Source organism: Gambusia affinis, linkage group LG14 (assembly GCF_019740435.1).
Source record: "Gambusia affinis linkage group LG14, SWU_Gaff_1.0, whole genome shotgun sequence".
NCBI classification, from domain to species: Eukaryota; Metazoa; Chordata; class Actinopteri; order Cyprinodontiformes; family Poeciliidae; genus Gambusia; species Gambusia affinis.
The window spans coordinates 4,030,760-4,046,257 of NC_057881.1; the positions used below are offsets into that span (position 1 = coordinate 4,030,760).

Here is a 15,498-nt window from a genome sequence, read left to right on the forward strand (position 1 = left end):
CATAAAGTTAACCTCAAAACCTGGACTTACGGATGAATTATATGGCCGAGATAACGAATATAAGTTTGCTAAAAAACAGTGGGACTTACCGTGACCAAACGTAGCTGCAGCAACCGCCGTATTGTTGACAGTTTGGCGTTTCTTTCAAACACGTCGTCACTCGTCAGTGTCCAATGCGCATGTGCGTTCAACGAGAGCTGCCGAATGATGCCGAGTTTTTTGCTGGTTATGCAGATGCGTTTTGCTCACTCATAACTCCAAGTTCGGGTTACTTGCTGCTGATGAGTTTGATTACTTGCCTCAGTAGAAAGTTGTCTTTGCTAAGTTTAAGTTAGTATAGTCAACAGAGTAAGCTGGAATGAGTTCAGGTCACTTTTCTTTTTGAGTACACTTTACTTTTACATTTTACAGTGTAGTTTGACTCTGTGAGATATTCTTTTTTATTATGTGCTGTGCTAATTTTAGATCAGACTGATTGAAAATATGACTGAAACAATTATTTCTGGGTTTATCCAGTGAAATATTTGGTTCAAAAAACAATTACTGCATTATTGGGTGTTGGTCATAATCTCTGGATAATTTGATTTAGCCAAACTTACTATTTCAAATCAGAACATCTGTCTTGAAAAAGTTTTTCTAGACAGATTGTTTGTTTGATAGGACTCCTATCATATCAAACATAATTTGCATAAAGTAAGTGAAACTACACAAACTGACAGCAAAGAAAGCAATGAAAAGGAGCAGACAAAATAAAACAGAAATCAAACACATCACAGTTGTCCAAAACTAACTGAAACAATGGCATAAGTCACCTGCAAATAAACCCAAGTGTGCTTTGATGCATCTTTGCCCAATTACCCAATTTATATAGTCTATTCTATTGTTTTCTATTTTGTTATTTTAACATGGCAATCCAAAATAAATAAATAAAATGCACTGACACACAGATTGTGCAATTTCAAAAAAGAAAAGAGATTTGATGCATCCAGAGATCTTCCGTTGAACACTATTGCTACCCTTCACATAACTGAGAGCTATATCCTCAGGTTACTCTGCATCAATCAAGGAGAGAGAGAGGGAGACCGAGTTAAAATTATCCACCTAAAGCCAATCCTCTTCAAGCTGATCACTGAGCTGAATGGACTAACAGGCTCAGGGGACTTCAAAATTACAGGCAGGTAAGAAAACTTTGTTTCTTTCTTGAAGAACAGTTGCTGTTTTATGCACAAAAAAATGCTTGATTGAATCAAAATATTACCCAGCGCGAAAGGTTGTCATCCCAAAGAAAAAATTTGGAAATAATGCTGCCACACTCTGAGATCATTTCCATTTGTTTAGATTATCTGAAGTTTAAAGGAAAAAAATATAGTTTTAAGAGTTTTCTTGTGATTTAATGGTTTACAAAGAATCCTAGGTCAGGATAACTAGACTTGATCCTCAAGTTCATAGTTTGCAAGTGTTGAACTTTGTAGGACTGCCAATCCCAGTTTTTTGAAGGAAAAAGGGAATCCAGGAAGGAACAAATGGCATATTTTTTTTCTGTTAGAGTCTTGCAATCTAAACACTATATGTATTATTTTGAGCATGTTAGAAAACTAGGAGATCTAAGCTATAAATGTGTATATATATAAAGTGATGATTAGTAAAAGTAACTGTCTAGTTTTCACTTTAAATGAGTTAAAAAAAGAATTTACAACAACGACAATATACAACAATATTTAGTAGTTTGGTCATTGTGAATTTTTTAAAAATCATTTCTTATAAATTTTTTGACCAACAACTGCTGATATGCTAATAAATTATAGGAAATTGATAATAAACAACATTTTGGTATGTTATTAAATTCCATGATTTTCTTGAAAGAATACCTCCATCCTTCGCTTTGTAATAGTTTGTTTAGTTTGAGGTCATGTGCTGCAAATTGCACATGACCTCAAATAACTGGATAAATATAGAATTATACAAACTTGCGATTTTTTGTTTATTGCCTTAAATCTCCCAATATACATTTAATAAACTGGCAATTGTAAATTTTATTTGGTACTGGATTTTTTTCATACAAATTAAAAAAACCTTTGTACCTGCAATCATTTGTTTGCTAGCTTATTTTTCTTATGTTAAATGGATTTGCTTATTTAAAAAATAAAAAAAATATGCACATAAAAGTTAAGATAATCAAGATTTTAATGTATTTGTTATTCTTAGAGAATATGACTGTGATTTTAATTGATGTATTTGATTTGTGATGTTAAACTTGAGTGTTTGATATTCCTATTGTTGTGTTGGGTTACTCAAAAAAAGTGTTGTTTTTGCTAGTTTTAAATAAGCAATGACAAGATATACTTCAAACATACTTCACAAGTCTTGTATAGAAAGCACAATGCCAAAAAGGACACTTGGTGTAACATTGCAGTAAAAAGACATCAAAATAATTTTATTTTTATCATTTATTTATTTGAAATATCTATACATAAAGCAAAGCCAAAGAGAATTTTTTTAAAAGTTTGAACTATTTTGAGTCCTTGAGTTCTTGGGTCAGTGCATCGATGATGAGGATGAAGCCACGTGCAGCACTGGGACTTTAGCTGGACTCTTCTTCACGGGCTGGAGACAGATTAAAAAAGCCAAGCAAATTGTAAGGATGATCCAGTACCTTTTCAGGTGTGAAGTGCACATGTTGACTCGCGTGAGAGGCCATTTCTCGTAAAATCAACTAGACAAATAGCAGAGAAAACATCATCAATTGAATTGACTTATTTTTCCTCAACACTTAATCACTGTTAACCATTTTTCATGTCATTTGCCTTAAATGCAAGATTGTTCACAAACTAACAAAATCAAAAATCAGAGCACAGTTCACAGTGATGTCAAATGTGACAACAATTAATATATAAATATAGTTTTGCAAAAAATGGAAATTTCTGATTTGTTGGAACTGATGTTGAAACACAAAATACCTTTATTACAAACTTAATTATTAATGGCTCTTTAGATTCTTTAGCCTGCTTTTTTCAGACTTCTGAAAAAAGCCTGAAAGAGAAATGTTTTTACTCTGTTGCTAGAAAACTTGAATACCATTTTCTATTGAGTGGGCCCAAGCCCTGTCATGGTTTAGTATTTGAAGATTTGTGGATTATTTCATGGAGTACATTGAAAATTCTCAAAACAAATGGAAGCGTGGGAAGCTAAAATACTTAGACACAATCCTACTTCACACACAATTGGCTGGCATTTTTGTGTCACATCCAATACAGCTTCCTTGTCGCTGATTGGTGGTAGCCCCAACCACAGATGTAAAAGCGTCTCAGAGGGAGTTTCAAGTATTTGAGCATTTTAGCAATTCACATGCTCATGAATACTGGGAGTCCACTGTTTTGGTGATCTGATACATTTTTCACAAAGTATTTCAATCCACTCAAAGATTATTCAAAAAAGTGTTGTTTTTACCAGCTTTCACTTCTCCCACCAAGTCAGACCTAGTTTTTGAAGGTCAACCCTGCCTAAATGTTAACTCTACTAATCTCATAACCTCTGATTCCTTCAGTATAGTACAAAGATTGTCTTGTCTATAGATAAAACTGTCAGCCTTTGTGAAAGCTTACCTAAATGCCCTGTTCTACTTTCATAACTTTACTGGGCAAATAGTCACAGAAAAACGACTCAAAAATGCTGATCATGCAGTCACGACTCAAGTTACAGTTTATTGGATTTACGGAAATATATGGAACTTGGTTCTCTTTGGGCACATGGAAACACACATTGTGCAAAGATTACCATACTATGTTGTTGAGGCTTCAAAAATTTGGATGTTGTAAAATTTGCATTGCTAGAATATTATATGAAACAACATTTCATTGCCATATTAATTAGCTTTCAAGTTATTCTAAATTGAAATAGAATCTTTTACTAATGTAATGGCAAAAAAATGTCAGTAGTTATTTTTATTTAGGTAGAAAATTTGAAAAATGTTTAAAGTGAAATAGCTAATTTCAGAAAAAGGAAATTTACAAATAAAGTTGAAAGAACATAAAAAAATATTGAGCACCAGCAGTAGTGGTTATATTTGTTGTTGCCTGTCAAGATGAAGTATAACTTATGTTCTTGTTAAAATTAACCATGCAGCCAGAGAATCTAATGGGGAGGGTTGTATCGTGCAACGCACGAGGTCGAAGCCTGCACAGGAAGAGGCAGGGCATCTTCAAGCCTCAGACACGTACACTTATAAAGCAGCTGGGTAGTCTAGCGCTGTCTTAAAAAGCTAAACTGGCACACAGAATGACACAGTATGTCCACAACTTCTAAGAAATCTGTCCTAAAGCTGTGTAAATAACTTTCTTTAATTTAACAATAAAATGCACATTTCAATCTATTCATAAGTTCTAAACATGTTTCATGCATACAAGTGTGATAATGAAATAACTCTTTCAAATTTGACCATCATTTGAAAATCTCAAAAGAAACAAAAGAAAAATAAACGTTAGGCGCTTTGTGATCATTTATGAAGAGCATGCAGAAAAGATATTCCTAGTGTTCACAAACAGGACACTAGTCTGTTTGTTTTTTTATGTGTCTTTTTGGGTATTATCACAAAAACGGACAGTTGGGCCTGGGAGGCAATCTATTGTTTTCTTCAAGTTGTTATTGAATGAAATGTGGGTTACATTCAAATCACCAGATATTCAAAACATGACTTTTGTGAAACCAAACAGTGTTCTAGCTTTTCATATTATTATTGATAATTTTACATATTTTACATATTTGCCACTGAAAGGGTATTTGTCTTGAAATTTGATGAGTTTGTTTTTTTTATTTGCTTTTGTAAATAAAAACAATACTGAAAAAGTATTGGGAAGAAAAAGAAACCGATCTTTGCTTGCAGGGCATCCATGTGCTGCCACGTGTCGTTGAGAAGTATCATGTCTTTAAAGCTCCGCTAATGTTGTCTTTAAGTATGGCTTGTTGTCAGGTTAAGTCTCTCATGTTGTTGCAAAATCTTCTTATCACTCACTCAAAGGTAGCCAATCTACTGTCTGAAGAGAGGGAAAAAAAAAAAAAAAAAACAGATGTCATACTTTTCTGGGTCAAACAAGAATTTGCTTTTTGTGATTTCATATGCAGCAAAAAACATGAAAGCAGCAGGAGTTCCCTGAGAAATCCATGTGACTCTTTGGACTGCAATTTCCCTCACCAGTTTGCGTATCCATGGTAACCTACTGCAATATTGTCTGGTGTTGCTATTGCTGTCTCAGACTTTGGTTGTTATATTTCAGAGTTGCACCTCAAATTCAGGACAGACAGCCCAGGCACCAGGTCTACCATTTTGTTGCTTCTTTGAAAGGATGTTGGCTGCTAGTTCCACTGTAACATCTTTCCAGATATTGCTATGGAGCCAGTCGAAATGGAAGATCTCTTACTTAGGGATGCACATGACGCATGTATACTTTCAGAGACAAATGATCTACCCTGTTATCCAAAGGATGATCAATAAAAAGCCATGTTGTAATAATTTTCTGCAGGTCAGTTCTAAGCACTGCATGACTAACAGCTTTGTTTAAAACTTGAGCTTTAGCTGAAGCAATAGTGGCCCCAGCTTTTCTTGAGTGTTATTTTATTGAAAGTTTATCCATTTATTTTTGAGCATTTTGATGACTATTTAATGTGACAGAAAGATATTTTTTTACTGCTTAAATGCTACTACCAAAACTTTAAGCCAACATCTGTTCAAACATAAATTAACACAGTAGCGTGGTAAAAACCTGGAATTAGTTAGTTTGTTTTTATTTCAAAGCCTTTTTTTTCAAAGTCACAGAAAGGGCACTACATCAGACTCAAATGTCCATGGTCTCAGTGGGTGTTTAAACTGGTGATTGGCTATAAAGATAAGGAGCTTAAACGGAACAACAGCTTATGTGTTCTGAAACCTTTTTTCTTGGCTTTGCATCACACTCTTTGGCAAGCATTCACAAACATCCTTAAGTTGTTTTAGGAATGAAAACATTCACTTTTGTTCCACTTCTGTAAATTTAGCAGAACTCACTCAAATTGTGCTTTTAATCCCTTAAAGTTGTTTTCTTCTTAAATTAGGCATACGATAGTCCCATTTGCAAAAATGCTTAAGAAATTGAAATATTTTAATTTTGGTGTTTGTCACTTAAGGTATTCTTTCCCCTCTAAGTTAAGTAAAATATATATTTCAAAAACACTATTAGTGGAAGATAGGTAAGTCTCAAGGTCTAAAAGAAATCTATTAGTCAAAAATTTATATTTGTATGGAGCTCAATCTAGATGTTAACAGAAATTGAATAAAGTACTATAATGTTTTTAAATTTGTACATGACATTTAGAAGAGACAGTAATTCTCAGTGGATATAAATTTGGTTAATACTGTTTCTTTAAGACTCGACAGATGTTAGGATTGTTTAGTGGGATCTCCGTTGGTAATAAGGTAAAGTCATCATTTATGAAATGAAGAACATATTTCAACAAAGGATCTAACAAATTTAAGCAGTTTGCATCAATTAATGATTTTGTTTCAATATGCTTCTATTTGCCCAGACAGTTTTTTTTCTTACCGCATTCTCTGTCTGTGCAACAGGAAATGTTACTCCAGGATCTGATGGCCGTTTAGAAGCTGAAGTTAAATGGATTACACTGAGCTGTCAAGCACAGGAAGTCATTGGAGCCAAGACTGATCACTTGCCTGGCACTGGTTCAACACCACGTCCTCGAGTGGGTGGAAGAACCTTTCACGATACATCAGCCAAGTTCTCGTAGTCTGTTGATTTGCCATGGAGCCAAGAAACTTTGTCTGATTCGAATAGGTTAGCTTAAGGGTGAAAAGATAAACAGTTTGGCAGCGACCTTTGTTCATTTCTGGATTACTCCCTTTCTCTCTTGGCATTTGTGTTATTTATCTTTATTTTTTGTCATCCAAGAGGAAATTATGTCTCAAGTTAATTTGTTGAAGTGATATGCTACAAAACACCTACATCCAACACAAATGACATTCATTCATGGTGTTCTTCAAAGTAAAGTTAATTCTTGGGAAAACGGTCATTTATCAAGGGACTACATTCATTCTAACAAAACATGGCCAGAGACAACAGCCTTCTGAGCCTCATGCCTTCACCTGTGAGGTATAAGCAAAGGTGTGGACCACCTCTGGGTTTAATCCTGCATCTTTCTCCCCTACATTCTCTGATTTTTTATTACTTTTTGTCATGTGCTGCTGCTGCGGGCACCATAGAATATGACTATGGAATTAGCCCCAAATTTGTCTGTACTCCCGTTCCCCCAGAAGCAGATCCCAGCTGTTATTCACCACCTTCTGTGCCCCATGGACCAAGTAGTAGCAGTCATGGGACTGACCACAGCACCGGCAACCATCGGGGCATAATGTCAGATGAGGCAAAAGCCACCATTTTGCACCTTCGTGAGAGCCTTGTAAGGCAGAAGGAAACAATCCTGGACCAGAGGGAGACCATCAGAGAACTGACTGCCAAACTCACATTGTGTGAAGGGTTTGGTGGTCACCACAACATTGGTCATCACGAAAGCCACCATGGTTACCATGACAATCATCATGACACTCATCATAGCAGCCATCAGGACAATCATAACAGCCACCATGGTGAGCACCATGGACATCATGGCAGCCATCATGGGCCGTCCTCACTGCACCATGGGCCCTCAGCACATCATGGCAGTGATCATCACTCCTCCCATGGCAGCCACAGGTCAGACCTCCACCACCAAAAGGGTTCGTCATATGGCAAACACAGCTCTTTTTCGCCAGAACAGACTGGAAAGACGCTACAGATATTGAAAGAGAGGCTGGAGAACTTGCAGGTGAGTGAAGCAAAATGAATTTCCGACATTTTCAATGTTCACATTGACCTTAATTCTAAAGGTCAATATGACCTTTAGAATTAAAGGTCAACTTATTAGCAACCGAAATGTTGCTAATACAAACAACAGAAACATGCACGTTGTTTCTCATCTTGGAGTTCAACACCTGTGTTTTGTTTACATTGGTCCAAATCAATTTATTTGAACTTTCACCTTTTTCTGGTGGTTTGGTTTCTTGAAATCTTGAAAGTTGCAAAGGGATTTGGTATTAGCAGAAAAGACTTGCAGCCTTTGTTTGTTTAACCTACAACATCCAACAAAGCAATGCGTACCTGGATACAGGAAGGCATTTTAATTGAGTTTATAACATGCCTCTGGTACCTGAATTATATTGAGGTTGGATAGCACACTATAAACAAATCTCTCTGGATTTAATTTGCAATCGTACTGAGACTACACCCTCCCAACAGTCTTGGTACATTACGCACCCTAGTGCAATTGCTGTGTTCATATCCAAGTTAGCAAACAAAAGCAAAGGGGGAATGAACCAGAGTTTGTTTTAATGGGGCTCCAACTCCAGTCCTCAGGCTCTAGTGGCCTCCCATTCTTAGATGTCTCTATCCCAACACAACTGATTGAAATGGCTCAGCTGTACCTAAGCATGTCCCAAAGTTGTGCAGAGGCCTGCTAATGAACCATTATTTGATTCATGTGTGTTGAATCAGACAAAAGAACTAAAACATGCAGCATACCCACTCTTGAGGACAAACATTGGACACCACCGTTTTAAATGGACCAAACACTTAAGGTATAAAAACATCAGATGTGTCTATGGAGTGTTTCTTGCTACCTGCATTCCAATCAGAGTAAAGGAAAAAAGACATTTAAAATTTCAACAACCTGTGAAGGACTGGCAGCCTTTCTGGGGTGTCTTGTGACTTTGTGAAAGCTGGGATAGCCTACAGGCAATGATGAAGCAGAACAACATAAATCAGGGACAACAATTGTGGAGATGGAACAATATAACAACTGCACAGATTTTCAGAACAATTTTACAATTTTGCAGTTTTTTAGATGTTATTATCTTCCCAAACCAGAAAATAGGCACAAAAACATTTGCTCCAAGTCAAAGCAGACCTGTCTTTTAGAGACGTGCCACTTGACACAGAAATAGGTCCCAGTTGCAACGATCTACTGGAGTTGTTGGGCAGGACGGCTTATGAAAGTAGAGCATGATGATTTGGGGAACTTTTACCTTTAACTTCATCTTAGTCATTCACACAACTCATCCACATAATTGTGCCTGTATATATGCATGTGAAAAGCCTCATTTAGTGTGCAGGTAGCCCCAGACTATGCTCAGAGAAATCTCACTTCTCATTCAATCTCCTTTAAAAGTGCTAGTCAAAACATAATCACTGCCAGGATTTATCCTGTGTCACTCCCCCCTCTAACAAGATGTCTACACCACTGGCCCTTGGTCATGAACCTAAGGGCGCTTGCCAGCCTCACCTTCAATTACCTTCATCCCTCTTGATAAGGCTACTAACTGTAGCATGTGTTGGCAGGAAACAAAGCCGGATTTGCCGGTGAGGAAGATGAGAACAAGCAAGGGGGAGAGGGAATGAAAGCTAATAAAGGCAGGGGTTGAAAGTGCTTTGAAATTTAAGAAATATCTTGCTAAACGTTATTTTGATTACTCCTCCATTAAGATATTATTACAGTAGAAATAAAAATTCTATTTAAAACTGGACTTTGTTGTTTAGATTAAGATTATTAATATTTGAGGTTATTACATAATATTTAAGCTGCTGAAGCAGTTTATAATAATATTTATATTTTTATCTCCAGGCAAGAAACTCCTCCAGTTCCTACTCAAGCTCCCTGAGAGAACTCCTCCAGCGAAAGATCAATGCTCTAGAAGAACAGTTACACAGTTACTACAGAGATCAACATAATGACCACCATGCTGATCACCATGATGACTTGCATAATGATAACCACAGCAGCAGCCACCATGATGACCACCATTCTACTCACCATGGTGGCCATCTTGACGATAGTCACCATGATAGCCACCATAGCAGTGGTCACCATGAAGACCATCACAGAAGCCACCATGGTAGCCATAGATACAACCATCACAGCAACCAACATAGTCGCCATTATGACCCCCACTATGGCTGGCATCGTGGTCATCACTATGGTCACCATGAAGACCATCACAGCAGCCACCACAATGACCATCATAATGACCACCATGGTGACCATCATGGTGGTCATGATAGCCATCTTGGCCACCATAATTCTCTCCATGGATCTGGACATCATGATGACGATCATGATGATCACCATGGCACTGAAGACCATGAGCACAATCATGAAAGGGAGCACCCACCCAGGCGCCTTCCTTACACTAGCAAGGAAACAAGTCTGCGGGGCTCTGGCCACAGCAAGCTGGAAACAGTTCTCAGCCAACTACATCACAATGACCATGGTAAGCACACACACCCACACATGTTCTGAAATAATCATTTATATAAATCAGTTGCTATTGGTAGTTAGATCTATTAGGTTAGTCATCAAGATTACATCTTCACATAAATACTCAAATATTGTGCTGGTTACCTTTAACTCTTTATTTAACAAATATTGTATAAGACATACTGTTTCCATTTGTTACTGTTCTGCTTCCTGTTTGAGCCACTTATCTGTGTTGAAATGTGGCAGATTAGAACTCCTAATAAAACAAAAAATAACTTTACGAGACCTTTTGGTAATAGGTATTATTCAATGGAGTCTTTGGAATAGTGGAAAAGTATGAAACAGTTGAAATGACCGCCTTCATCTCTAACTTCTGACATGTCTCCCATCCTAAACTGCCCTCTTTCAGAGATAGGCATTCATCAATCCCTGTATATTTACTCCTATGTTTCCTCAGTCATTTGTGGAGTTGTCAGCAAATTATATTAGCTTGTAGGAGTTACACAAGTAAGCACTACGTACTATTAGCCAGTGTTGACAGGTTTCCTAACCATTGTCCCCACAGCACACAATGTCGTATGTTTTAGATGTTTTGCTGCTTCATGACACCTGCTTTTAATTTATGGCTGATTAACAGGCTTTGCTGAACTACAATCATCTGAATCATGTGTGTTAAAGAAAGGAAACACATAAAACATGCTGGAAAAGTGCCTTAAGCACCAGAGTTGAGAAACACTAGTAAAACACCTTAAATTCCGGTTTATGTCTTAAACCTTACACTTTAAGCTAGTAGACCTACTTTGGTCAGTTAGCTCCTGCTACTTTTGTCATTTTATATTGTTGTTTTATTCCTAATTTTATTTGTTTATATTTTATAAACTGTCATCAGTCATGACTTGGATTAAATTATACATAAGTAGAGATAGACATCATCTATTTCTACTTATGACTCTGATTAATGTGCCTCCTAAGTCATCTCAGTTCATTTATAGTGTATAATGTACTAAAACAATTATATATAACCATATATAATTGTGTACTAAATACGTAATTTAGTACACAAACAACAAAAAACAATGTTGTTGTTTTTTGTTAACAGAAATAGTTCTGCAGAAAAGTGCAGAGCTATGTTTGATCTGTAGTTTTATTGGAATTAATCCAGTCTTTTCTCCCAATCTTACCAGGAAACCAAAAGAAGCTTAAGAGTCCAAGTGCTTTCCTGCTTGAGTTTCCCATGAGGACCAACTACATGTATGCCAGAATGAAGCGATCAGTGGTCAATGAGATCTTTGCCCTGACCATCTGTCTGTGGCTGAAGCCAGGGGAAGGTTCTAACCTTGGAACACCCATTTCCTACGCCGTGCCTGGGCAAGCTAATGAGCTGGTGCTAATGGAATGGGGCAGCAACCCAATGGAGCTGCTCATTAATGACAAGGTGTTGTAACATAGTCACATGTACAAAAACATCTACCGTCAGACATGGCAGAAACTGAATGTGGTTTAACTGAAAACTTATATGATGTCATGCTTTTCTAAAGCCTTGTCCATGCATAATTTTTTAAAAAATATAGTAAATGTACAAAAATATATATTTTTACAATATATCTGATTATAAAATAAATTACCAGCTGAAGAAAGTGGGTAACAAGGTCAACTTCTCAAAGAAACATTCCTGTACTACTTTTCCCGACAGTCAAACATGTTTAGTCGATTTACTCAAATGTTTCCCATTCCTCATAGAATGCTTCAATATTGATCTAAACAATAACATCAACTTATTTACTTCAGGTATTCTTTATGTTGCATTTTTAAAAATGCATAGGCTCTTTAGGATTTACCTAGGGAGAGATATTTGTAAATCTAGTTGTGTATATTTTATATCTCCAGGAAATCGGTTGTGGATATTTAGGTTTGCTCGACACTAACCTACATACACATGAAGGACCTACTAAGATTTCATTATACTACTAATCCCCTAATCTTTTTTTCTCTGAAAAGTCTTTACGTTTTTTTTCCCTTTTGAATGGAAAGTATTGGTAGACTATGTCCCTTCCTTGCCCCAGTACTGGGTGATCACAACACACAAATAATTAATCCTGTTATAGTCTTGTACTGACTGACCTAATTGTCTGCAGGAGAGACCGGGAAGATAAAACTATCATGTTTGTTGTCTCAGAGTCACATGTACAGTCTTGACCAAAAATATTAATGACCCACTTAAGTCCATGAATTCAGTTAACAAAGTTTAAAATAATTTCTCGAGTTGAGGTGATCTTTTTCAATGTTCACATGAAAGGCTTACTGTTCAGAATATTAACCATTTTTCCCAGTCTGCTCTTTATAGCTTCTTGTTGAGAGTACAGTAAGCTGACATTGACAGGTTAATTAACCAGGGTATCTGTTTAAATACCCAGTCTATTCTTGACTTCATTACAAATGCTGCTCATAGCTTTCTAAAGGGTGCAATAAAACAAAATTAAAATTATAAGAATAATGAGCAGCGCACCTTTAATTTTGACAATTTTACTTTCAGATATATATTTTCAAACACTTGAAACCTATTTTTTTATGCACATACTGTGTGTGTGATACCCTTTTTCAATTTGTTTATCTTCAGTGCACAATAACTCATGTTGAGGGCCATCGCTTGCTGATCTGTTTCATCTTCATGTTATAGTATTAGTATTATAACCTATTGCTATTTCTGAACAGAAAAGTTTATTTTTACCCTATTGTTTCTAAAAGAGATAGGTGGTGCTCTGGTGAGCCATGGTTTTCTTAAGAGAAAAAGAAAATCCAAATAACCAAATTTCTGTTTTTATTGGCTTGGAAAAATCAGTGAACAAGAGTTATTGGGTAGTTAGAGGTGTGGGGGCTCAGGGGCATGACCTGCTGCTACATACAGCTGGGGAAAACTCTAGTCAGTCCTGCACTCCCTCTGCCCTTTTAATAAAATGGCTTTAAATCACAGGAATTGGCTTAAAATTTTAATCTGCTTTGAAACTACAGTTTTATAAATGTGGCATAACTTGACATCTGTAACCAGCTTGTGCCTAGTGGAAAATCAACATAATAAAATAATTTCTCAAAAACATACATATTGAAACAGTTCACCATGCCCAACAGCTGTATTGTTATTGGGCATGGTGTCATAGTATCCACAAATTGACCTATTTTATTCATTTATTTTATCATGTTGCATTTCAAGATGTCCACCACACTAGGAAGCATGAATGAAACTGGTCAACTGTTTGGGTCAGAGTTATTGATAGGATGTAGCAGGCATTTGTGTAGACAGTAGTTTAAGTAAGATGAAACAAAATCTTCAGTTTTAGTTTAAATAACAGGTTTTTTTTGGGGGGGGGGGGTTACCCCTTCCTTCTTTTCTGGTTTATAGGCGGTGACAGTACCAATAACTTTGACAGATGGAAAGTGGCATCATGTGTGCGTGACATGGTCAACACATGACGGCGTTTGGGAGGCTTACCAGGATGGAGTGAAGAAAGGTTCCGGACAGAACCTGTCAGCCTGGAATCCCATAAAACCAGGAGGGATCTTTATGTTGGGTCAGGAACAGGTGAGCCATTTGTTTTAAGTATTATTGAACTGTTAGTCTGTACCTCCTCTTTGGAGTTTTATTTATTTATGTGCCTTCTCTTCCACACCATAGGACACAATGGGAGGTCGCTTTGACATCACTCAATCTTTCTTGGGAGAGTTGTCAGATCTCCAGTTCTGGTCCAGAGTCTTGACAGCCAATGAGATTCACACCCAGGCAACATGTGGAAGCCACCTCGTTGGTGACGTCATGTCGTGGTCTGAAGAGCAAGTGGAACTTCATGGAGGGCTGACTGAGCTTCCTTTTGAGCCTTGTCACTAAAGAGAAACATTGAATTCTCACAGGCAAAGCAGTAGGATTATGATTAAATGCATGTGTCAAAAATGGAGGGGGTGTGGGGAAATATAATCTTTCTGCCTTCTCCACCTACGCGCTCACTTCATGTTCTCAGCAGGACTGCTTTGAAAGCTCCCAAGAGCGCAGCGCTTTGGATTTACTGCCTGTATGGTCACGACTGCGGCTGCTCTGATGGATTCAACACAGATAATTGGATTTCCTTTCAGCAGAACAGCGATAGAAGTTGCTGGATGCTATTGACGAGCTTGCTGCAATCATCACAAACATAAAAAAGGGTAAAAAAGAGAGTAAAAGGGTCATGAAAAAAGCCTCATCAGCTCCTCAGCAGGATTGATGTTGTCACAGGATGTTTCTTTTACAGGTCAAACCTGGCATTTTTATAGCATTACTCGATAATGTTAACTTGTATGCATTACATTAGTATTTCATATTGAAAATAATGCAGGTTTTTTGAAAAAAAAAAAAAATTAAAAAGAATTAAATGGCTGGGTTGTACCAAATTACGCATGTTGTCAACGTAGAACTGAAAATGCTTTTCAATTGACCGCTGTCAAAGAGTTGTTGCGTAACAGTGAGATGGTTCAATGTCAGGTGTGACATGCTATGGCTTCAAGCCACCTAACAGCATCAAAATAGGTAAACCGGCCTACAACGTGTCAGCGCTGTGAAGCCAACGTCTCCTGATCAACTGGTGGCTTATGTTAGGATTTACCTGTGAGCATCTGACCTGATCCTGCCTATTTCCAACCAGCTCAAACCTTAAGGCAAAGGCAGACATGCCAACACATATGCAGTTGCACATGCTCAGAAAAGCTAAAGAAGTGAAAGAGTATTGCTGATCCCATGGTAGCAGCTTGTACCTTCATTTTTTTTTTCCTTTTTGTACATGTACATAGTATTATATGGTCTCTTTCCATTGATCAAAATACTTTATGACTGTATTTGTTACATTGTAAACAAGTAAAAAAACAAAATCATAGTACTTTCCTAATATTTTCTTATCTTTTTGCTTTTGGAGCATTTCCTCAATAACAAATTGTTGAAATCAGCTTTAAGTCAGGCTTTCTTGCTTTGACTGGTCTTTGTGTTAAAAAGGGATACTAATTACAGGATTTAAAAAAAAAATAGCTTTAAACATCTGCTAAATCTTTTTTGTATGCCAAAGTATGAAGCACTTTGAAATGTTTTTTCTGTGTTTTCTGTGATAAATAGTGGGCCAAATGTGTGTTACACCTCTTTCAAACCTTTCC

At 36.9% G+C, this 15,498-nt stretch overlaps 1 protein-coding gene across 1 annotated transcript; it reads left to right on the top strand.

The window, feature by feature from the left end:
* The first annotated feature begins 1,154 nt into the window (after positions 1–1,154).
* Positions 1,155–14,637, top strand: LOC122843352 (GATA zinc finger domain-containing protein 14-like). Its single transcript, XM_044138021.1, has 6 exons — positions 1,155–1,178; positions 6,596–7,848; positions 9,700–10,345; positions 11,517–11,767; positions 13,730–13,909; positions 14,003–14,637. Exons 2-6 carry the CDS (start codon positions 7,090–7,092, stop codon positions 14,210–14,212), a joined length of 2,046 nt encoding a protein of 681 aa, XP_043993956.1. The 5' UTR covers positions 1,155–1,178; positions 6,596–7,089; the 3' UTR covers positions 14,213–14,637.
* The last annotated feature ends 861 nt before the right edge of the window (positions 14,638–15,498 follow it).

What these genes read in the sequence shown, in the direction of transcription:
- LOC122843352 (XM_044138021.1), top strand. Translation starts at nt 7,090, where the DNA reads ATGGCCAGAGACAACAGCCTTCTGAGCCTCATGCCTTCACCTGTGAGG. An exon ending in ACTACATCACAATGACCATG is followed by an intron (nt 10,346 to 11,516) that starts GTAAGCACACAC and finishes CAATCTTACCAG; the next exon opens with GAAACCAAAAGAAGCTTAAG. An exon ending in TTATGTTGGGTCAGGAACAG is followed by an intron (nt 13,910 to 14,002) that starts GTGAGCCATTTG and finishes TCCACACCATAG; the next exon opens with GACACAATGGGAGGTCGCTT.